Source organism: Mytilus trossulus, chromosome 10 (genome assembly GCF_036588685.1).
Source record: "Mytilus trossulus isolate FHL-02 chromosome 10, PNRI_Mtr1.1.1.hap1, whole genome shotgun sequence".
Lineage (NCBI taxonomy): Eukaryota > Metazoa > Mollusca > Bivalvia > Mytilida > Mytilidae > Mytilus > Mytilus trossulus.
Window position 1 is genome coordinate 24100854 of NC_086382.1, and position 25182 is coordinate 24126035.

The window sequence follows — 25182 nt, forward strand, 5'->3', positions numbered from 1 at the left end:
GTTATCCAATTGTTTTGTGTATTAGAGCTTTTTTTTGCCATTTGAATAGGGGCTACCCGTTTGTAATTATTTAACTTATTGTACTTTTTGTTATTTAATTTTTCACAATATGACTTCGAGTTGATGTTTACAGGAAGGTGATTTTGACCTAGCTGTCCTAAACTAAAAAAGGGACGAAAGATACCAACGGGACAATCAAACTCATAAATCGAAAATAAAATGACAACGCCATGGCTAAAAATGAAAAAGACAAACAGACAAACAATAGTACACATGACACAACATAGAAAACTAAAGAATAAACAACATGAACCTAACCAAAACTAGGGATGATCTCATGTGTTCCGGAAGAGTAAGCAGATCCTGCTCCAATTGTGGCACCTGTCGTGGTACTTATTTGATAACAAATCTGGTAAATAGTCGAATTCGGGAGGGAAAATTAACACAAAGAAACAGTGCATCCCAAACTCTGTCCAACAACAACAAAAATGCCAGGCATAAAATCATTCGGTAAGACAGAACTATTAAGATTTTTTAGTTGAATGGGATTCCTGAGTTTGAATTAGATTGGTTTATGAAATAATTGTACTTTTCTAAAGAAAGATTATTTTTGCATGTGTTTTCTAGATTAACTGTGACGAAGTAAATGAAGAATTTGTAACTGCTGCCGCACAGGTTTTCTATATTTTAAAATATATAAGTAGATTTACTTTCTTAGAGTGAGTCTGATAATATGTATAACTTTATTAATTGGAATTGAAAACGTTTTCACTTGCAATACAAGCATCACCGCAAGGCGAATCATCCAAAATGTCATGAAACATTCGGAGGGTTAGTTCGGTAAATGTACTGATTTAACTTAAATTCGAAAGAATACAGATATAAAACAAATATGTTTTGTGTTGTTAGAAATATCTGTTCGTTAAATACTTTATTATACATACAATTTTAAGTATCCATCTCTGTAGTTGTTCCTCCTCTTTACAGAATAAGAGGTTATTTTGCTTTATAGCCACATGTGTGTAGATGGAATCAATTCAATTTAAATAAGTCTGATACATAAAAGGTACTACAGTGTTTGCTTTTGCAGTCATGTGTTTAACTGTTATTGTTTTCCAATGGACACATCAGTGATAATGTTAAGTATTAAAAAAAATACATTGTAGCTATTCTAAAACTACAATGTAATGAAAAAAATGAAATTTGTCTGAAGTCATAGTTACTTAATTTCGACAAATGGAAGAATATTCAACTGCTTTATCGAAATACTTTTTTTCAAACTATTTATATTCACTTCACAAAATGTTAAAAAAAATGTGTTTGCCAATTGTAAAAAATATGATTTTGAAGAATTTGATAAACAAACTTCTAACAAAGCTATTCTAATTGAAATTAGATAAATTATGCAATCCCTTTCATTGATTTACACATTTAATTTGACTTTGTCCCAACTCATTTGCAATACGTTTCACTGTGATTGATTATATCCCCTTCTAGATTGTGCCATATTGACTTTGTATGTATTTCCATATCGGGTGATGCAACACAGAATGAGACGCTTACCACATTATTGCTACTTGTTTCACTCTGATTTGAGTTTGTGTAATTCCTTCCCATTTTAGTTTTACATTCTAGTTCACCATCGTCATGATCGTTTGTTCAGGTTTTTTATTAATGGATAATTTCACCATTAACATGATTAAGAATGTGCGCGTACGAGCAAATGTGTATGACCGATTTTTTTATATGATTATGATTTTTGTTTTTTTCTGTCAGTTTCGTTTTAATTGAGATAACAGTATTGTAATTTAAACTCCGACGGCATCTATTGGTAATTTGATGTTCGTAAATATCGGTTGACAGGCTCCGCTGATGGGTTGCCAGTACATTTAGTGTCTAACTCATCAATTGATGCCGTCGGTATAAAAATACAATATTGTTATCTCCTAATTCGTTTGTTTTGGGTTTATTCATTAGGATTTTAACATAGAAAAATTACTGTGATTAACAATCTTTACATACCACAGAAGGGGACATTACAATAATTCCATTCGTCATCAGGGTCCGTGGTATAACACCAGGGTGAGGGTTCACCATCTGGATTACGACAATAGTTATGTTTAAATGCTGATACGAAGGTAAAGTTGTTTGGAGGATTAGGAGTTTCTACATCCCATCTCTGACAGATCGTGTTGGTGACAGTTACGCTTATTGTTCCTCGATATTCACTACCTGCTGATGTCGTCTTACACTCACGACAAAAGGGAATATTGCAATACTCCCAACGGTCATCAGGGTCCGTTGTATAACACCAAGGTGAGGAATCACCGTCTGGATTACGACAATAGTTGTGTCTATATGTACGTACGGACGGATAGTTTTGAGGATAATGAGGAGTAGTTGAATCCCATCTCTGACAGGTCCTTCCACTGGCTGTCACGCTGATTGTTCCTCGATATTCCGAACCCTCGGCTGTTGTCTTACATTCCTCGCCTACAAAATTCCAATTGCAGAAGATGATATAACTGATGAGGATAGTTTTCTTTTCATTACAGTATATTGCTACCTTAGATTCTTATCAATTAAGTAATAATACCTGATGTTCTTATCGCATAGAACAAAAACAACAGACAATGTGGTTATAAGTATATTTAAGTCAATATCCTTAATCACATAGGAATATTCGGAAAAATCAGAACAATGGGTTTCAATGTTTTTGATATTCATAACGCAACATTGAAGGAGAAACAAAAAAGCAGTGTGTTTTCAAAATAACTCTGAGAAGTGATATTGTATATGTTTCAATTGTTATACAGGTGCCCAAATGTAACTGTTTGTACAGCAGAGGACCATAGGTTAAACATTTATAAAGGATTTAAAAGTAGGCAGCTATGAAAAGTATGCACAGACCTAAGTGTTAAAATAACTTATTGTACTTTCTTTTACTCAGTGAAGCATACATAGCATCAGAAAAATGATTTTATGGGTGTTAATTTGTGAAAAAAAATAATCTTACTTTGTACATCGACAATTTGACCGCATATGCGAACATGTCTTAGTATCGAAATTAAACGTCCACTTGTAATTTGGTTCATTTGATGAGTAAAGCCTTTTCAACTGATTTCATAGTTCGTTTTTATGTTGCACTGTTATACCACTGTCTAAGGTTTGAGGAGGGTTGGGATCCAGCTAACATGTTTAACATTCTGTATGTATTTGCCAGTCCCAAGTCAGGAGCCTGTAATTCAGTGGTTGTCGTTTGTTTGTGTGTTGCATATTTGTTTTTTGTATAATTTTCACATTAACTAGGCTTTCAATTGCCATTCCGGAGCCTTTTATAGCTGACTATGCGGTATGGGCTTTGATCATTGTTGTAGGCCGTACGGTGACCTAGAGTTGTTAATTTATGTGTTATTTATGTCTCTTGTAGAGAGTTGGTCGTCTCATTGGCAATCATACCAAATCTTCTTTTTTTTTATATACACAGTCACATTTACACTATGGGAAAAAGATTTGAAAAAAGGCTATCATTTCTAGATTCTTAGATGCATTATGCATAGTATTACTTATCCATTTAAAAAATAATACTAACTAAGATGTCAAAGTCAAGGCCAAATCAAACCTTTCACAGCATCAAAATAATATTAAGTCACATGATCTCTTAAATATGTTTTACCTCATTTGCTTTTCAGTTTTGTTATAATTATAAACAAATACATACTTGCTTTACAAATGTTATCCATTGGGTCGCGATATTGCAATCTAGGATCTTGACAATCTGAAAGAAAACAAGGCAATTGTGTTAAGCATGTCTCTTTGTACTATTTTCTTACAAATAACATGTAAACACGATTATTTTTTATTACATGGCTTCTAGACAATAATATATTGGTGTAAATCAAGTTGCAAAAAGACATTGAATGAATTAGAAAAGAAAGGAGATTTTGATTTATCTGCCCTGAGATGAGGGATCACAAACTAAAAGAAATAAACAAAGTGTTCTTGTACATGTTGTACTTAATTTTTTTATCTGATTCTAAACACATAGTAATTAGTTTTCATCGAAAATGTACTGTAAGTGTTGCTTGTATATTCTTGGTTTGTCTTGTCATTAAAGTGATGAAAGAGAAACTGATGTCAAACAAGCTTGTTGTGTCTTCGAATCTTATCGTCTCTCTAACAGTGAGTTACATAATCGGTTCTAAAATGTCAATTTATCAAAATCTAAGATGCTTCATCATTATGTGGAATTACCTTTTGATTTTTTTCTGGTAACCCGATCATAATTATACAACTTGATTTTGATCTGATTTTTTCTACCTCATTTCCATATAACTAAATGTGAATGCAAGACTGGAATTTTACCTGTTCACGCTTTTATTTTATACAAGAGACAACAAAAACGTTCTGTTTGAAACTAGTTAATCTTTCGTTATCGAATATTTAATTCATAAATTCCAGTCAGATACAAATGTATGCTCGTGAATATCCTATTTATATTAGATACAAATCGTATTAAACTGATAAACATTTTTTCGTAGGCAAAACATTTCAACTAAAGCACTACACAGGCGTCAAAAGGCGTCCTAATGGAGACAAGGGTTCCGGATATATCTATGTGAAATAAGATAAATCAAGAAATTATAATTGATACAAAAAGCCGAAAGAGCAGTATTTAAGGATCAAAAGAAGCTGCTTAGAATATTGATTGGTCATGGAGCTTCTTTTTGAGGTACATGTATTTGAAATTTTGAAATATGGCGGGAACAGACTGACTCGTTTATATATTTTTAAACTATATATTAACTTTATATATAAGTTTGTTTTTCTTTAGTCTCAAATCAAAAGAAAAGAAACAAAAATCGGTTTTGGAAAACGATCTTTCAAGAGCTATATAGTCTTATATGAACATATAAAAGTATGTTATGGTGTAAAATAGTTAACATTGTATCGTAGGTAAAAACAACAAAGAGTCCGAACATCAGACTTAATTCCAAAACCTCATCCAAGTTTAAAGTAGATATAAGAATATATATATGTCTCATGCAATTTTCACTTACCAGTTCATGATAGACAAGATTTTGCTTAATAATATGACCGAAAATTAACACGATAAACACTGAAAAACAAATAACCAAATAATAAAAAGTTGGGACAATTTCTAATTTTCTTACATTGTAAGTCAGTGGATTTCGTAAAAAAAAACAGTAATCATCTGTGGTTTACGAGGGTTTTTCTCAAATATTATACTTTTCCATTTATCAAAAAGAAACAAAAACGAACTATGCAAAGTTTTAATAATTTGAACAAAGGTAATGCTGCTCCAACAAAAGCATGAGGAATATCGACTTCCTTGTATTGGTTTATCAATATAATGTGTCCCTGTGTCACCTCACTTGAAATATGTTTTACTCTGTTAGATATCCCGTTCGAGAAGTCTTGTCTGATGTATTTGCGTCGTAGATGGTGCAACATAGTGGACGGTTATCCTTTCTGTTAATCAATGTGATTTCCAAGTTTTCTTGTTTTAACTTCAGTTTATATATTCTGTACTTAAAATCTATAGTCTAACTTACCACAAAAAGGAATATTACAATATTCCCAAGTTTCTGCTGGATCCATGGTATAACACCAGGGTGTTGAATAATCGAAAAAATTACGACAATAGTTATGTTTAAATCTGGATAACACTGTAAAGTTTTCAGGATGATGAGGAGTAGTTGAATCCCACCTCTGACAGTTCCTGTTGCTTTGGGTAACACTGATCGTTCCTAGATATTCAGTACCTTTTGCTGTCGTTTTACACTCAAGACAATAGGGAATAGTGCAATACTCCCAACGCTTATCAGGGTCAATAGTATAACACCAAGGTCTGTCCTTATTGCTATCCGTTGGGTTACGACAAAAGTTGTGTTTAAATGTATCTACTAAGGCATAGTCTGAAGGATTATGGGGAGTATTTGAATCCCACCTCTGACAGGTCCTGCCTTCATCAGTTACGCTGATTGCCCCTCGATATTCATAACCTTTATCTGTTCTCTTACACTCATCGCCTGCAATATTGAAATTAACGAAGGTTATGAAATTGATGTCAATTATTGTCTTTTTTAACTATGAATTGAAACCTAATATTGCTATCTATCATACATAAATTGATCCGTCGGTGTAAAGATTGTATAAGAGTTTGTTTGTCGTTCAATTTATTTGCAAGATAATTTAATATAACTGACCTTGTAACTGTATTTTTAGCTTTATTTCATTCAAAATGACAGGATTTGTTGTGCCGATCTAATGTGTTATGTCATTTTCAGCTTTTTCGACGTTTTTTTTTTATTCGTACTTTTTCGCCTTTAATCGGCATTATCTCAGGTTAGGAAAAGAATTTGGAGCTGTACGTTGTTTCCTTTAAAATGTGCCTTTATAAAGTCAGAAGCCTGTAGGTCAGCGGTCGCCGTTTGTTGCGCTATTGTTTCAATTTAAATACGTGAGTTTGAAAATCCCTTTATTATCTTATGACGTTTTCGGTGAAACAGTTATATCTTCAGTAATTTACTAAACTAGCATTTTGTGCAGCCATGGCAAACATTAAAATCGACGACATGACAAACAAAAGTATTTTAAACACAAGTTAGAAAACTAAAGACTGAGCAATAAGTAACTTAAATCACTTTGCCCATGCAATATATTTCGTTCCGAAATATGAAGATGTGGTATGATTATCAATATTTTATCACCAAATACTAAATGATATAAGTTATTTCCTACAAGAAAAGTATATTAATTGGTTTGATTCGTTAACTAATAAACAATTGAACTTAATTTTGTCAACTAAACTTGATGATAAACACATACGTGGGTAACAGCTTTTATCATGTTCGTTATAGAAGTGCGCTGGTTGACAATCACATATCCCAGACGCACAAATTAGAGGAGAGAAACAACTGCTTACAGTTGTAGAACAGGGATCCAGATAGCTTCCAACTGTAAAAAAAATTCAATCAAAATAGATTCTTATGATAAAATCAAATCAAATCAAATAATTTTATTGGTGTAAATTCCTAAACAGAAATGATACCAGCCGACATTTACAAAATACAAATACAAAAATAAACAAACAAACAAAGAAAAACAAAAAAACAAACCAAACATATTTCCTCAATGATAAGAGATACATATTTTATATTTACATTGCGTGGAGGTGTTTTTCATGCAATATTTTTAATTCAAGCCATTACAATTAGCTTTAATACTATAAAAGCTCTTAACAACATTATGTCTGCTTTAAATGAATGTTCAAATCATACATATCGCTTATTCCAGCTACACTTACAGTACTAATGTCCGTATCATTACTTTTCAAAATGAAACTAAACTTATCTTGTTTATACATATTAGCAAAAGATGGAACTATATCACTTAAATTACAAAAGAGTACATTTCTATTAAAGTTCTAACGCTTTACATTGAATGAGGAAATGGAACTCATCTTCAATTCCATCCTTTCAAATTGGACAAATTATCTGTTCTAAAGGTGATCTAGTATATCTACCAAGTTCTATTAGTAATTTACTATTACTAATTCTGATTTTTATCATTTTAGAAATAACACTTTTGTTAAGGTCAAGTAGAAGATATTTTTCTCATTCAAAATTATTTTTAACTTTGCGATATGTTTTTAGTTTAAAACCATGACTATTACCATTAGTAGAGTCACAACAAAGAGCTTGTTTCCAGCATGATATTAAATATATGTCATTTACCGGAGGTTATATCCAAATTGCAACATATTTATTACCTCTGATTGAAATATATACAAATATGTTATCCCTAATTTGATGGAAGGGGGGGTTTGACTCAGGCAAAATGCTATTATATTCTTTTTGTTAATGTTCTAGTTCTGTTCTGATTATTCATTACTTTTAATACCTCAGGTTGGAATGTTAGAAATAAAATTAAGGTCTTAAAACATATATTGATTGAGTGGCAGAAGTTTAATTTCGAAATGTAGGTAAATTGTTCTTTTTTTCAGTTTGCGTCTATTCATATAATCCTCAAAACCGTTCTTTGTCGGAGGAAATTTTGAAAGTCACTGAATACCTTATCACATATACATGTATTTAAATGGAATGGCACTGAATGCGCCAGATTGCAAAATTCATTCGTGCATAAAAAAATGACATTATTTTTATATCATCAATATCCTTGACAAAAAAATTTCGTAAAGTGATTACAATTGAGAATGGAAATGGGGAATATGTCAACGAGACTACAACCCAACCAAAAGAGTAGACAACAGTCGAAAGTCAACAATGGATCGTCAATCAAGCGAGCAAATCCCGCACTGGGAAGGGATCCTCAGTTGGCTCCTAAATAAAATGGTGTACTAGTTCAGTGAAAATGGACCTCACACTAAACATCAAAACATATAAATGAACTAGAATTATTTCTACTTATCAACTTTCGAGTCCGTTGCATACCTTTACTAAATTATGACATTTAGTTGTCTTTCTCTTTTTAGCCCGCATTATCTGGATATGGTGTGAACAACATGTTATAATGCTGTATAATTTATGTTTTCAATATGAACAGTTAAGTAAAATAACTAAAGATATCCAGATAAAAATGTAAGATACATTTTCCATTGTCTGCCAGCTTAACTGTCTGTCTTTTTCTTTTATTTGCCGAAACACATTCGTAAAATGACAAAGCAAAGGTCAAAACAAACATTTTACATTTTAAAAGTATAAATGAAAAAAAAATACATGTTATACATGTGATACCTTATTTTCTTTGAGCTGTGTTTGATTTACAATAAAGTAATTATTAAAGCACTCACTTGCTTTACAAATGCCATCCGTTAGGTCTCGATATTGCGTTTCCACATTTTCACAACCTTAAAAAAAATAGTAAGAGTTATTCTTGAGTAGCAATTCAAATATGCTTGTCTAAAGCAAGTTATAATATGCCTTCGAGTCAAATTTTACAGGAAGGGGATTTCAAAATATATGCCCTAAATAGAATAGATAACAAACACAAAGTTCCAATTTGTAATTGTGACAGACAAAACAAGTAACAAATCGTTTAATCAGCTATATTTGTTAAGAAATAATCAAATTGTATTACAGTGACGAAATATTCATCAAGTTCTGCTTGTGTTGTCTAGTTTGATTTAATCAAATTATAAATGGAATATATGACTGCTGTCCTACATTCAGGCTTGTTATCTTAAAAATCATTGAGACAAAAAAAAATATTTCAGTGATAAAGGCAGTGTATAATTAAGGATAACAAGTGTAATTTTAATCTTACTGATAGATGTTTCCACATTTTTGTCAAAATACCATTACAGTTTGGTCTAGTTACATGTTTTTTTAGAACTAGAATAAGCTTTGTTATTCGAATATTTCATTCTTTCTTCTTCTTCGGTGCAAGAACTTGAAAAAGTATCCGTGTAAAGTTACCCTACATAGATATGAAACGCTAGATGATATGTTTAATCCGGTTGTATCAAATTGATTGCGATATTTAAGTGTAATTGGTTGAAAGTAACCAATCTTTTTTTATTTGACGTGTCTAAGAGTAAAATAGATGTCGATTTCCGTTGCTCTCACTTTCATTTAAAATACAAATTACATTTTTTTTAAATCAGCGAGTATTAGAAAAAACATTCTAGCGATCATTTTCATATATGATATCAATAAATTTAATTGCAATGGCGGATAAAATTTTATTTTACACAAACACGAATTTGACAAGCGGCAACACCACCGTTTTTACTGTTTAAAACTGGTAAATGACAAAATGGAAACTCGTAAAATCGAACAAACTGTAAATAGTACACTGTAAACTGTACATACGCCTGGAAATCTGTCGTAAACCAGTCGGACGTTGTAGTTACGTGTCCAGATCCAGCGTAAGCCTTAGGGAGCAGGAATCATAAAAGGGTTTTTTACGTCCTTACAACAAAGAAAAAAATGGTGAACCTGGCATAAATTTGAATAAGCAAAGGTGTGAATTTATCTACGAGTGTAAAACTGTTGGGTTGGCGTATAGTATTGTACACATTATGCTTAGTTGAAAGGATTATGGGATTTTTTTTAAAATTTAGCCCTTTGGTATTAGTTTGCAAGCTTTGAACTATAAATGACAGCTTTGTGTATTCTTCATATATAATCACCAAGTTAAATTTAGTATAATCATCGATGGTTAAGTACAAATGATATTAATTTTCAAAAAAATAGTTGAAATGCAAGTTTTATTCAAGAATGAATAATTCTGTCATAATTCTAATTTAAGGAGGTTTGCTACACAGTTTCAAAAAACAAGTTTTTCATAACACAAGTGCATATTGATCGGGGATTAATAAAGAAACCAAAAGAGTAAAAATAAAGTATAGGTCAATATGCTTATTTACGAAATTTTAAAGGGAGAATGTTCTCTTTTGACTTTTCAAAGCTTTATCAAGTTCAAGTTCATTTATTTTAATGGGTATCAATTTTGATGGATGAAGGAAAAGAAGTAGTGTGTGATCCACCTATTGATTATGTCCTCTTCGATTGACACATATTGACTTAGTATGGATTTGCATTTCGAATGATTCAACATACTCACCCTATAATTGCACATGATTTCGCTCTTCTATGAATTAATGTGATCTCTCCACACTCTAGTTTACCTTTGTTTCTTTTAAGTGGATTGATGGGTTTTAAAATCGTTTAACTACTGCTATTTAAAATGTATACTTACTACAGAAGGGAACATTACAACGGTCCCACCTGTCATCAGGGTCCATCGTATGACACCAAGTTGACGAATCACCATCTGGATTACGACAATAGTTATGTTTAAATGCTGATACGAACGTAAAGTTTTTAGGAAGATGAGGAGTTTCTACATCCCATCTCTGACAGATCTTGTTGTTGACAGTTACGCTGATCGTTCCTCGATAATCAGAACCATCTAATGTCGTCTTACACTCTTGACAAGAGGGAATATTACAATACTCCCAACGGTCATCAGGGTCCATTGTATAACACCAAGGTGAAGAATCATTATCTAGATTACGACAATAGTTGTGTCTATATTTACGAACGGACGGATAGTTTTGGGGATAATGAGGAGTAGTTGAATTCCATCCCTGACAGGTCTTACCACTGGCAGTCACGCTGATTGTCCCTCGGTATTCTGCGCCCTCGGTTGTCAACTTACACTCCTCGCCTACAATATTCAAACTAAACAAGATGATACATTGCTTATATTTTTTTTTGTAACATATACATATAAGTTTATTTCATGAATTTTGGGACAATTTTATTTTATCAACTCAACGTTTCACTTGTTGGTGGTAGAACCAGTAGTTTACCGGTGTTCAAAAGTCATCAATCGTTTGGTAGACAAGTAATCCAGGTAACAAACTTAAACCGAGAGAAACACACGAACTATAAGTAAGGGAGGGTATACAAGGAACAGGAAAACTGAATTGCAACAAAAATATATGCCAATACGCTTAGTAACTTACTATTTGAATGCAACTGCCATGTTTCTGAGTAGGTACAGGACATTTTAGGAAAAATGATGGTCTGATCCTGGTTTAATGTCTAGCCAAACTTTTAAAAACACCATCTGTTTGCTCCGGTTTTTTAATGTATCTTAATAAGTTTGTTCAATGATTTTATCATAACTAATTAGTATCATTGACGAGCACATATGATACACGCTACCCAATATCTGTATTTTTTTGGTTTGATTTCTTAAAGACAGTAGGTTGTGTTACCCTTTTCCTTCTCTCTTATCTTGACAATGTTTGGAACAAAATATTACAAATTGCATAATAAGCGATACTTTATTATGAAATGAATATTAAGTAGAATAACATAAATGTTCCATAATAACAATTTATAATACAATTGGCATGGTCGGCACCTACTATTTCGGTCAATATATCTTATCACACAATAAGATATTCTACGAATATCTGGAACGATTAAAACTATAGATTTCAACGTTTTCAATATTCATAAAGCGCCTTTAAAGGAGAAACGCAAATTATATGTTCTGACATGCGGAATGTTACAGTTTTTGACCAGTCACTAAATTTACTACTTGTGCTGATTTTAAGAGCAGGGAATCATAGAATAACCTCTTATTAACTTCTTATAGGTGTCAATGATATGCAGTTTTTAAAAAGTATGCAAAGAAATATTTTTTTATAATCTAACTTATTGTATGAGAGGAGAATTAAATATACCTTGTTGAGAGTCATCACAAAATGATTTTTCTGATTCTAATTTACCCTAAAATTTAACCAAATTCGCGAATATTTCTCAGCTTCGAAACGAGTATGGATACATCTTAATTTACAATTCAAGTATGGGAAAGGTCATTGGAGAAAAGGCTACTAAGTGATGCATCTATCCTAAGTCAGGAATCTGATATTCAGTGGTTGTCATCTGTTTATGTAGTGTAAAGTCAAATCAGAAAAATACTGAACATAGAGAAAAATCAATTCGGAAAGACCATATACGTGTTTTTCGTTTTTATATAAGTTATACTGTTGGTTTGCCCGTTTAAACGTTTTTTACACCATTAATTTTGCGGCCCTTTATAGCTTACTTTCTTTATATACCTAAATAAGATGGCAAAGTCAAAACCAAATTGAACCGTTCACATCATCAAACTACAAATGGATCACACCATATCATGCATAATATACCTCATATGCTTTTTAGTTGCTTTAGAATTAGTTCTATCCTACCTGCTTTACAAATATTATCCATTGGGTCAAGGAACTGCAATCTAGGATCTTGACAATCTATAAAAAATCATTATTGTAACAGGGCAGTTATCTTGGCATGTCTCTCTATTTTTTTTTGCTAGGAATACACAGTTTGCACGATTGTTTAATTACATTTCGTAAAGACAATCACATACTGATATAAACGAGATAAAGCAAGTTACAATATGACTTAGATTTCATTAGAACAGGCAGGTAAATTGCGACTAATTTATCTTTCATTAAAGTAATGAGAGAATAACAGCAATCGAACAGGCTTGTTATGTCTTTAAATCTTAGAGTAGATCGTCTACAGCGAATTTATCCATAATTGTTACAAAACGGTTATACATTTAATTAACCACGTCTTTCGAAGATAACACACTTTGACTTTGATTTGATTTTTTGATTGATTTATACTTCTCCGTGTCAAGAACTTAGTAAAGTATCCGTGTTAAGTTACCTATTATAGATAAATGTATGAAACCGGAGATGAAATTTTTATATGCCACTGCTGGTGGAAATTTATTTCCCCGAGGGTATCACAAGCACATTGGTTTCAGAGGAATTGCGATGACAAACAAGTAGCATTTTGTAGCAAAATAAATTCAAACAGGCGTAACTTAAAGAAAAAGCCATAAACATAATCTCCTGTCAATATACACATCTACTTAGTATGTTCTTATCTGAAAATGTTTTATGGAATTCTGTAGTGTGGTTTCAGAGACTATGCGATGTTAAGAACAGGACTGACCGACGGGTCAAAACCATCATATCCTCCGCAACTTCGTTTAATGTATATTAAATGTAAATGCAACGATAGAAAGAACTTTGGTTTAACCTGTACATGCGATTGATTTTATACAAGAAGCAATAGTTTCAAACATGTTTGTTTATGAAACTAACGTAGCAAAATTTCTAAATGATAAATACATGGAACTTGTTTTGCATTTCAAAGTAATTTCATTTCGGCCAAAAAAAATATTTAACAGTGATTTACTAAGATTTTACTAAACCAGGATGTATTTCAATTTCTTACAAAATAGCAAAAAGTAATTTTTTCAATCTTTAAAATAATCATATGAAATAATTTAACTACATTCAGCTGTTCCCACAAAACTATGATAAATAACGACTTAAATTGATACTTTAGTTTACCTGTATTTCTTGACCAATGTAATATGTCAGTGTTTAAATTCAATTAAAATACTTTTCACTGTTCCTGCGGTTCAAGAAGAATTTCTGATGAATTAATATCGTAGATGATGCAACAGAGACGCTTACACTTCTATCAATGCACCTGTTTTAGCTCTTCATTCAACTCGTGTTATTTCTTCACATTTTAGTGCTTCACTGTTGATTTTTATCGTCTTTGTGGATTTAATTAACATTAACATCGGTTAACTACTGTTACTAAAATCTATATATACTTACCACAAATAGGAATATCGCATAAATCCCATGTGTCATCCGGATCCATGGTATAACACCAAGGTCCACTTTCTTGGTCGACGATTGGATTACGACAATAGTTGTGTTGATATTTAGATACGTCCGTAAAGTTTCGAGGACGATGAGGAGTTTGAACATCCCATCTCTGACAGTTCACGTTATTGCGAGTAACGCTAATAGTTCCTAGATATTCTAAACCTTTTGATGTCGTTTTACATTCAAGACAATAGGGAATATTGCAATACTCCCAACGCTTATCAGGGTCAATGGTATAACACCAAGGCAGGTCCTTATCGCTATCAGTTGGGTTACGACAAAAGTTGTGTTTAAATGTATCTACTAAGGCATAGTCTGTAGGAACATGGGGAGTATTTGAATCCCAACTCTGACAGGTCCTGCCTTTTTCAGTAACGCTGATTGCCCCTCGATATTCAGTACCTTTATATGTTCTTTTACACTCATCGCCTGCAATATTCAAACTAACGAAAATAAGGAAATTGATGAGAATCATTGTCTTTTTTTTTAACTGTGTATTGATACTTTATATTGCTATATATCATACACGAATTGATCCTTCGTCGTTAAGATTATTAAAGAGTATTTTCCTCCTTTACTTTATATCTAAGTTAATATACTATCGTTGACCTTATTACTGTATTGTCAAGTTGTTTGATTTAAATTACAGGCTTTGTGGTGTCGATCTAAACAGTTATGGTAATTTCAGCGTATTCGTTGTTGATTTTTGTGTTGTACTTTTCGCCCCTAAGTAGCATATCTCATGTAAGGAAAAGGGCCAAAGCTTAACATTGCTCCCTTCTAAAAATGCCTGTTCCAAGTCAGGATCTTGTAAGTCAGTGGTTGCTGTTTGTTGTGGTCTTGCTTCTTTTTTTAATTTATGAATTTGAATATATCTTTATTATCTTATGCATCTATCAGTGCATCAATAAGATCACCAACAAAGAACTTAGCGATTATCTTGACAATCAACAGAAACAAGACACAAAGTAGAAACGCGTATCTAATCACAATTTTGTCTTGCAATATTTTTATAAATTGCCATTTTTATAAATTTTCTGTTTACAAAACTTTAAATTTTTCAAAAAAACTAAGGATTTTCTTACCCCAGGAGTAGATTACCTTAGCCGTTTTTGGCACAACTTTTTGGAATTTTGGATCCTCAATGCTCTTCAACTTTGTATTTATTTGGCTTTTTAACTATTTCGATCTGAGCGTCACTGATGAGTCTTATGTAGACGAAACGCGCGTCTGGCGTATAAAATTATAATCCTGGTACTTTTGATAACTATTTAGTCTTCTTATTTCCGAAACATGAAGATGAGGTATAATTGTCAATGTTCTTCAATCAAAAATGATGTAGAGGTAAATAACAAAATTAAGTTTATGAGTTTCTCTTATTAACTTATGGACAAATCAACTTAATTTTTTCAACTCATCCTAATGATAAAGACATACGTGGGTGACATCTGTTATCATGTTCGTTGTAGAAGTGCGCTGGTTCACAATCACATACACTTAGCGCACAAATTAAAGGAGAGAAACAACTGCTTACAGTTGTCGAACAAGGATCCTGGTAGCTGCCAACTGTAAAATAAATCAATTGACATTATGTTGTGTGATGCTCCCTTTATTTTTTGATAATCTCTTATTTTGGTTAACAAGGATCATAGCGAAAATTATAACATTAGTAAATTGAATCACTTTAACAATATGAACAAAGACATGGACAGTCTAAACTATATGGGCTGGTCACTACCGACTTTATCTTGGTCATCAAGAATCATAGTAAAAATTATTTCATTCGCAAATTGAAACCAGATCTTCTAATGCTTAAACAACTGCATACAAATTATCATTTACTTGCCACTAGTGGTTCCCAAGAAACTGACCTAATTACAAACTTATACGTGAAAACTAAACAAATGTTTCAAAGTCAATGGATTATAACTGATGGGGCTGAGCCAAATAATCTCCATGGAAGTTAGATGTGCCAATACTAATACAGCTGTATACCGAATATCTCAGACTTACCACTAGTGGTTCACCATAAAAAATAAACAAACCTAAACGACCCCGTACATATCATACATATGTCTCGCTTTTTGATGCAGTCAAGCGAGACAATAGTGATCATTTATGCAACATATATTATGTTACCTTAGGTGCTTCAAGTTGTAATTTAATTTAAATTAAATACCTACTTGCTTTACAAATATAATCGTCTGGGTCGCGATACTGTGTTCCAGGATTTTCACACTCTAAAACATAAAACCATGTAATTGTATATGGGAAGTTATAATGAACATGCCTCTATGTACATATTCCTAGAATAAACATTAAACACGATTTATATTTGTTCAAATTGCCTACGAACAATAATATGCTGGTATAAAGAAAGTTACAATATGAGTTTTTGACTTTGAGTCACTCAATTTTCATGATTATTTTGTTTACCAATTTCTTGACCTGGAAGACTGAATGATGCTGATAGATGTGTATTTCTGTAGAGTGGACCCTAATGAACAAGTGGATTCAAAAAGTGTTGAGTAAGGAATAAATTAAATTGATGACCAGTTATGTAAAGGTCATGTCCAAAATTCCGAAATTGTCCATGTTTTTTTTAGTTTAAATTTTCACAAAGATTTTTACCCAGAAGTTGTCGTTCATTTTATCTTAAAAATGAACAGTCGTTCTTTTCCCGTAGTAGGGCAAATCTGTTAGGAAGTTTTTGTTCTGTGTGTTCTAAATACCTTAGTAAAGCCCATCCATTAGAAAAACAAAGTTTGATCTGATTAAATTTATGTGTTTCGTAATTTGGCTCAAACTTAACCTTAAACCAGAGAAAGATAGAAATAGTATGGACTTCAGTTAAAGCAATATGCTTCGATGAGGACAAACATACCAAACAGCTGACCTATGAAACATGTAACAGTATAGAGAATGAAAAGGGGTATTTTTTTTTAAAAGTAGAAGCTGTAACATTAAAAGTAAATAATTCACACTAAAAAATCAAAATATGATGATGATGGCTTAAATCGTAAAACCACAAGTCTTTCGGTCAGCTAAGGTATTGATCAAACGTTTCAGGGGTCTGGTCTGGAAAAGCTATAACCGATTTTTTCAATTGAACACCAGAACAAGTAATAATTTTTGTCTGGGTTGCCCGTCAATAAGTAAAAAAATATAGAATACAAATGTAAAATCTAACAAAAAACGAATAATTTGATGAAAGATGTTTAATTTATGTAAAAAAAACATGGATCAGCTAGTAAACAGATAAAGTTTAAGTTAAAACATCAATGTTCATGACGATAAATATTAAATAAGACCGAAAATAGATCAATTGCCATTATACTGTGAAAGTACTTTTATTTGTGGGAACCAATTTTCGTGGTTTTTGTCAATGATTTTATCCATGAATTTAAGTGTCCAACGAAATATATTAACTGTTGTGCAAATCAAAACATTGATTGACTTCATGGATATTGGCATGCCATAAAATTTAGAGAATAAATCAAATATCGTCAAAATGGCCAAATGCACTACATCATACATGTATGAAATACAACTGCAGACAGAATCATACCCCATTATATATATTTGATCTTTAAACTTTTCGACTTTCAATCTTTTTTTATCTCATAATTTTAATCTATGGAAGTCAGATTTCCGGTTTTGATATGCTGTGATGAAGTTTCAATTTTCTATCATAATACTTTTCATACGAGAAATGATAATTTCATATCGAGCTTTTTTTTTATAAGATTTTTTTTACAATTCATGGTACATTTATAGCATAGATTATGTTTATATAATAGTCCAGTCAATTTAGCATAAATTTGAACCTAACCTGAAAGTTATTGCAACAGAAGATTTTTAAGTTTTAATCTTAAGCATTATACCCTAAATATAAGCAGAAAAAAGTCCCATAAAATCTAACTTGAGGAAGACTAAAAAAATCACCATTTAAAATTCCTATGGAGATTTGCATTAAAAAGGGAAATAACTCTTGCAAAAAAGACAGATATATCAATAAAAATTGATACAAAACGGAGTGTAACAAACAACTCTTAAGGTGTTTTCATATCTTTTATCAGGCTATAATCTTGATTTCGTAATTCATTAGTTGACCATTTATTGAATTTTTCAACATGTCAAGGTAAAGAATCTCAAATTTAATAAATTTGATGAAGCATGTATTCTTCTTTTTGTGGTTAAAAGTTTCTTTAGATAAGTAAGTTGCTGAAATAAATATAATATACAGATATAAACAATACCAAATGTTCACATTATTTATTCAAAATGGTTGCAAAGCTTAAAATTTGCATTTTCTTTTATGAAAAATGCACCAAAAAAATAAAACTACCATAACATTTTAGTTTCGTATATTATATGAGCAGAAGATTATATAGTTAAGTCAAATACAAACTTATAACCCCATCAAAGTATCATACTTTACATAAATTTCAAGACAAACAACCCAAAACTGACCAAAAAAGACTCATTTTTGCAAGAGTTATCTCCCCTTCCAACATGTCCAATGGTAATTTCCATAGGATAGGAAATAAAAAAAGCTGATTTTGAGCTTTCTTCAAGTTAGATTTTATGGGACTTTTTTCTGTGTATATAAAGGGCATAATGCTATAGATTAGAACTAAATCAATTTCTGTTGCAATTAGTTTGAGGTTAAATCTTAGTTTGATTGGACTACAACTATTATCTTTACGTGACATGTTTGTGCCAAAATTAACACCTTTGATAGTCTTTACTCTATTAATCACACGATCTCGGGTTAATTTGTGTCATCACCTCTGATAACACGTCTGCAACGATTCAAATGTTTACGTAGCAATTGCCTTCAATCCAGACATTTAGTGTATTTCAAATTTAATGTTTCACTGTTAATTAGTATCGTCTAAGTAGATTAAATAGACCTTTACATTAGTAAAATACTTTTACTAAACATCTTTACTTACCACAAAAAGGAATATCACAATAATCCGAACGGTCATCTGGGTCGGTTGTATAACACCAAGGTCTGTCCTTATCGCCTGGATTACGACAAAAGTTGTGTTTATATGTATCTACGAATTCATAGTCTGAAGGATGATGGGGAGTATTTGAATCCCATCTCTGACAGGTCTTGCCGCTTTCAGTAACTCTCATTGCCCCTCGATATTCCGTACCTTTAACTGTTCTCTTACACTCACCGTCTGAAATATTCAAACTAACGAAGGTGAGAAAATTTATGATGATTATTGTCTCACGTGACATGTTTATGCCAAATTAACAACTTTGATAGTCTTTAATCTGTTAATCACACGATCTTGGGTTAATTTGTGTCATCACCTCTGATAACACGTCTGCAACAATTCAAATGTTTAAGTAGCAATTATTGCCTTCAATCCAGACAATTTGTTATCACAGATGAAAGCAATTATTGTATTTCAAATTTAATGTTTCACTGTTCATTCGTATCGTCTAAGTAGATTTAATAGAACTTTACATTGGTAAAATACTTTTACTAAACATCTTTACTTACCACACAAAGGAATATCGCAATACTCCGAACGGTCATCTGGGTCGGTTGTATAACACCAAGGTCTGTTCTTATCGCCTGGATTACGACAAAAGTTGTGTTTATATGTATCTATGAATTCATAGTCTGAAGGTTGATGAGGAGTATTTGAATCCCATCTCTGACAGGTCTGGCCGTTTTGAGTAACGCTCATTGTCCCTCGATATTCCGTACCTTTATCTGTTCTCTTACACTCATCGGCTGAAATATTCAAACTAACGAAGGTGACAAAGTTTATGATGATTACTTGTCTAAACTGGTTACTTTAGATTGATATCTTTTATAAATAAAGCCTTACGGCGTTATTAAAGATTATATACGAGTATTTCATAGTTTAATTCATCTCTAAGTCTTCTTTAATATTGTGGATCTTGTAAATGTATTGTCAGTATTTTTTTATATCATAGCCTGTGTTGTGCGATCTGACGAGTCAAACCATATTGAGCTATGTATTCGTTGTTTGTTTTATGTTGTACCTTTCGGCATTTTATCAGGTAAGGAGAAGACTACAGAGCTCAACTAAGTCCTCAACACTGTCACATACCTTATGTGCCTGATTGACATTGGTTGATGTCTGTCAAATTAAGGAAAAGGTAAACAGCACAAAATGACTTAAAATATTAACTTTATTAAAAAGAGGGCATAATTTGGTTCGTAAATGATATAATTCAAATACCCTAATGCTGAAAAATTATTCCATTTCATAAAAGTACATAGTATTCTCAAAGGTTAGCTTGCTATGGAATTTACTGTCAAAATATGACAATAACGGACATTTTACAGACCTTAAAGTTTTGGATGGCTACCAAGATTAATTATGTCTAAAAAAAAATTATTGCTCGGGGGAAAAGGGGGGGGGGGGCTGAGGTTATTGACCTTAAAATAAAAAGATCATAACTTCATAAATTTTAAAGGGAGACGTCAAAAAATATATGTTTGTCCTAATTTATTTATTTATTGATTTTTTCAACATGTCAAGTTAATGAATCTCAAATTTAATAAATTTAATAAAATTAATGAAGCATGTATTCTTCTTTTTGTTGTTTAAAGTTTCTTTCGATAAGTATGTTGCTGAAAAAATATAATATACAGATATAAACCATACCAAATTTTCACATTATTTACTCAAAATGGTCACAAAGCTTAAAATTTGCAATAAATTATTTCTTTTATGAAAAATGCACAAAAAAATAAAACTACCCATAACATTTTGGTTTCGTATATTTCATGAGCAGAAGATTATATAGTTTAGTCAATAAACTTATAACCCCATCAAAGTATCATACTATACATAAATTTCAAGACAAAAAATCCAAAACTGACCAAAAAAGACTCATTTTTGCAAGAGTTATCTCCCCTTTGAACGTTAATTTCCATAGGAAATTAAAAAAGCTGATTTTGAGTTTTGCTCAAGTTAGATTTTATGGTACTCTTTTCTGTGTATATGAAAGGCATAATGCTATAGATTCGAACTCAAACAATTTCTGTTGCAATTATTTTGAGGTTAAATCTTAGTTTGACTGATCTAGAACTATTATCTTTACGTGACATGTTTATGCCAAATTAACAACTTTGATAGTCTTTAATCTGTTAATCACACGATCTCGGGTTAATTTGTGTCATCACCTCTGATAACACGTCTGCAATATTTCAAATGTTTACGTAGCAATTGCCTTCAATCCAGACAATTTGTTATCACAGATGAGAGCAACTATTGTATTTCAAATTTAATATTTCACTGTTCATTCGTATCGTCTAAGTAGATTTAATAGACCTTTACATTGGTAAAATACTTTTACTTAACATCTTTACTTACCACACAAAGGAATATCGCAATAATCTCTGCGGTCATCTGGGTCGGTTGTATAACACCAAGGTCTGTCCTTATCGCCTGGATTACGACAAAAGTTGTGTTTATATGTATCTATGAATTGATAGTCTGAAGGTTGATGGGGAGTAGTTGAATCCCATCTCTGACAGGTCTTGCCGCTTACAGTAACGCTCATTGCCCCTCGATATTCCGTACCTTTAACTGTTCTCTTACACTCATCGTCTGAAATATTCAAACTAACGAAGGTGAGAAAATTTATGATGATTGTTGTCTTGTCTTAACTAGATATTGTAATCTTAGATTGATATCTATCATAAATAAATCGATACAGCGTCATTTAAGATTATAAACGAGTATTTCCTCGTTCAATTCATCTCTAACTCTTCTTTAATTGGAAGTTATCAAAGGAACCAGGATTATAATTTAGTACGCCAGACGCGCATTTCGTCTACATAAGACTCATCAGTGACGCTCAAATCAAAAATATTTATAAACCCAAACAAGTACAAAGTTGAAGAGCATTGAGGATCCAAAATTTCAAAAAAGTTGTGCCAAATACGGATAAGGTAATCTATACCTGGGATGTTGTAAATGTATTGTAAGTATTGTTTAAATTATAGCCTGTATTGTTCGATCTGACGAGTCATACCATTGTGAGTTATTCATTCGTAGGTTTTATGTTGTACCTTTTACAACTATTCGGCATTTTATCAGGTAAGAAGAATACAGAGCTCAACTACGTCCTCAACACCTTCACTTATCTTATGTGCCTGTTCTTAGTCAGCATACTGCAAGTCAATGATTGACGTTGGTTGATATCTGTCAAATTAAGGGAAAGGTTCACAAGCAGCACAAAATGACTCATATGATTTCATAAAAGTACATATGTTTCTCAAAAGTAAACTCATTTTGGACATTTCGTCAAAATATGACGATTACGGACATTTTACAGACCTCAAAGCCGTTTGAACACCTAGACTGCCACCTGCGATTCTAAATATTTTGTCACCAAAAGATTTCAATTTTTTTATATATATAGAAATCATCATATATAAAGCTTTTTGGATCATAGATGTCAAGAATAATTATGCCCAAAACTATTAAAATTATAGCTGGGGACGGTTCATTCATTTTAAAGGGAGATGCAAAAAGATATAAGTATGTCCTAATAGTATTCTCACAAGTAATTCTATGTAACATTTGTACTTTTTGGCCCGATTAAAAGAAATATAAAAAAATTAAGGCCAATTTTTACCATTCGAAATCCTTCTCTTTTGTGTTTCGTTTTTGTTTTGTGTATTTCAGGCTGCTTTTTTTTTGTTTGTTTGTTTAAATTGATTCTTTTTACATGTTGTTACCTATCATAGCTGAACATTTACTACAGGATTTACTCAGTGTTGTTACCCGTACTGTGACTCAAATCTTTATCAAATCAGTTCCACTTTGACTCTGTTGGATAGTGGTCTTATTAAAGCTATTCAATGTCTCTTAGTTTGAAATAAAATAAAACATTTAGATTATAACGATGTAACCAAAAAATAGTTATGTGAAGAAGTGGTATGATTGACAATGAGACAATTTGTTACCAGAGATCAAAAGATATAGAAGTAAGCAACTATAGAAAATATGTTGATGAGTTTGTGTCATGACATGGGGACTTTTTTGTCAACTCAACTTAATGATAAATACATACGTGGGTGACATCTATTATCATGTTCGTTGTAAAAGTGCGCTGGTTCACAATCACATACACTAATAGCACAAATTAATGGAGAGAAACAACTGCTTACAGTTGTCGAACAAGAATCTTGGTAACTTCCAACTGAAAAAAAAATCAATCAACATTTAATTGTTTGATGCTCCATTTATTTTTCGATAATTCATTATCTTGGTCAACCTGGATCGTAGTCAGGATTATAACATTCTTTAATTGAATCACTCTTAAAATAGCAACAAGGACAGGGACAGTCTAAACTAATGTTGGTTCATTGTATTCAAAAAGGAAATTTAATAAAAAAAAATCTGATTAATAACAATTCTAACATGACGTCCTTCAAAAGCTTTGAATACACACCCGTGGTAAAATATGAATATATTTCATAGGCTGTTTCCATTGTATCCCCACGTCATATGTTTTTAAATGAATGAGGGACCCAACATCATAGAACGATGACGGAAGAATATAAGGTAGCAATACACAGTTAGGAAAAAAACTTAAAATTTAAACACCCTCTTTCCCCTCCTGTCTGACAAAGAAGGCTTCATATGTGTGTTATGCATGTATATACTTATAGAAAGAGAATCTTCCATAGATTTGATTTCTAATGGTCATAAGGGTGAAATTTAATCCGTTTTTGGTGTAACCATGGCAACAATCTGCTTTTCTTATATACAAAATATAGCAAAAAAAGGGGAGTGAACATGTCACAAAAGTCTCCAAATTTGGTCTGCAGGAAAATTTCAATCAATTACTGTGATACCTTTCCTGAATCCATAGGTTTATTTCTATTAAGTGGTCCAAAAGAAAATCATATGCATTTCTGCTCGTTTTGCCATAAAATTGAATTGAAAAGATCGAGCGCAAAATCTTTGTTGATAAACACTGCAATAATGTAAGGACCTATGGACGGTACGGATAGGAAAATACGGACTGTCAATCATATAATAGGCCTATAAAACATGTTAAAAGCAATCTAAATATTCATATAAACCCACTAAGAAGGCTATATTATTCTTCTATTTTCTAAAAATCAATTTTATTGTACAAAAACTTTCATATTTAAAAAATTCACAGGTGTATTGCTAAGTAAGCATTTTACGGGAAAATTCACGCTTGTGAATCCAAAAATCATTACAACGAGGAAACTTTACTAAACGGTGCTAAAATAAAAAAGACAACAGAAAAAACAATAGTACACTTGACACAACATAGAAATCTAAAGAATAAGCAACACGAACCCCAACAAAAACTAGGGGTGATCTAAGGTGCTCCGGAAGGGTTATCAGATCCTGCACAACTTGTTGCACCCGTCGTGTTGCTCGTGTTATAGCAAATCCGGTAAATAGTCTAACTCTCTAGGTCACATTCATAAAAGGGTTAGGGATTGTAGTTACGACGTAAGGAACATATGCAATATCATCTGTGAAACGTTTTGCAAATATCCAAAGTCATATACATGAAAACTAAACGAAAGTGAATAGACCATATTTGAGGGACTGTGCCAAATTATCTACATGGTATTGAGATTTGCCAATACTATTACAACTGCATACCAAATATCTTTGACTTACTGCTAGTGGTTCGCAATGAAATGTATACATGGTTGAAGCCCCGTACCTAGCATACCCATGTCCCTTTAGTTGACTCCCTCGAGCGAGACAATAATGATCATTCATTGTACAAATATTATATTACCTCATATGCGTTGAATTGTACTTGATTTTAATTAAATACCTACTTGCTTTACAAATACCATCGTCTGGGTCGCGATACTGTGTTTCAGGATTTTCACACTCTAAAACATAAAACCA

General features: G+C 32.0%; 1 protein-coding gene across 1 annotated transcript in view; it reads right to left on the bottom strand.

Moving 5' to 3' along the window:
• Positions 1-25182, bottom strand: part of LOC134687084 (uncharacterized) — a 139224-nt gene that overhangs the window by 66109 nt on the left and 47933 nt on the right. Inside the window, exons 5-19 of the mRNA XM_063547062.1 lie at positions 25110-25166; positions 23345-23473; positions 21637-21873; positions 19785-20021; positions 19219-19455; positions 16444-16500; positions 15698-15826; positions 14207-14689; positions 12755-12811; positions 10747-11217; positions 8837-8893; positions 6853-6981; positions 5577-6053; positions 3722-3778; positions 2023-2493 (exon numbers count right to left, since the gene is read on the bottom strand). Coding sequence (XP_063403132.1) covers positions 2023-2493; positions 3722-3778; positions 5577-6053; positions 6853-6981; positions 8837-8893; positions 10747-11217; positions 12755-12811; positions 14207-14689; positions 15698-15826; positions 16444-16500; positions 19219-19455; positions 19785-20021; positions 21637-21873; positions 23345-23473; positions 25110-25166 — 3285 coding nt within the window. The remainder of the gene's footprint in view (positions 1-2022; positions 2494-3721; positions 3779-5576; positions 6054-6852; positions 6982-8836; positions 8894-10746; positions 11218-12754; positions 12812-14206; positions 14690-15697; positions 15827-16443; positions 16501-19218; positions 19456-19784; positions 20022-21636; positions 21874-23344; positions 23474-25109; positions 25167-25182) is intronic.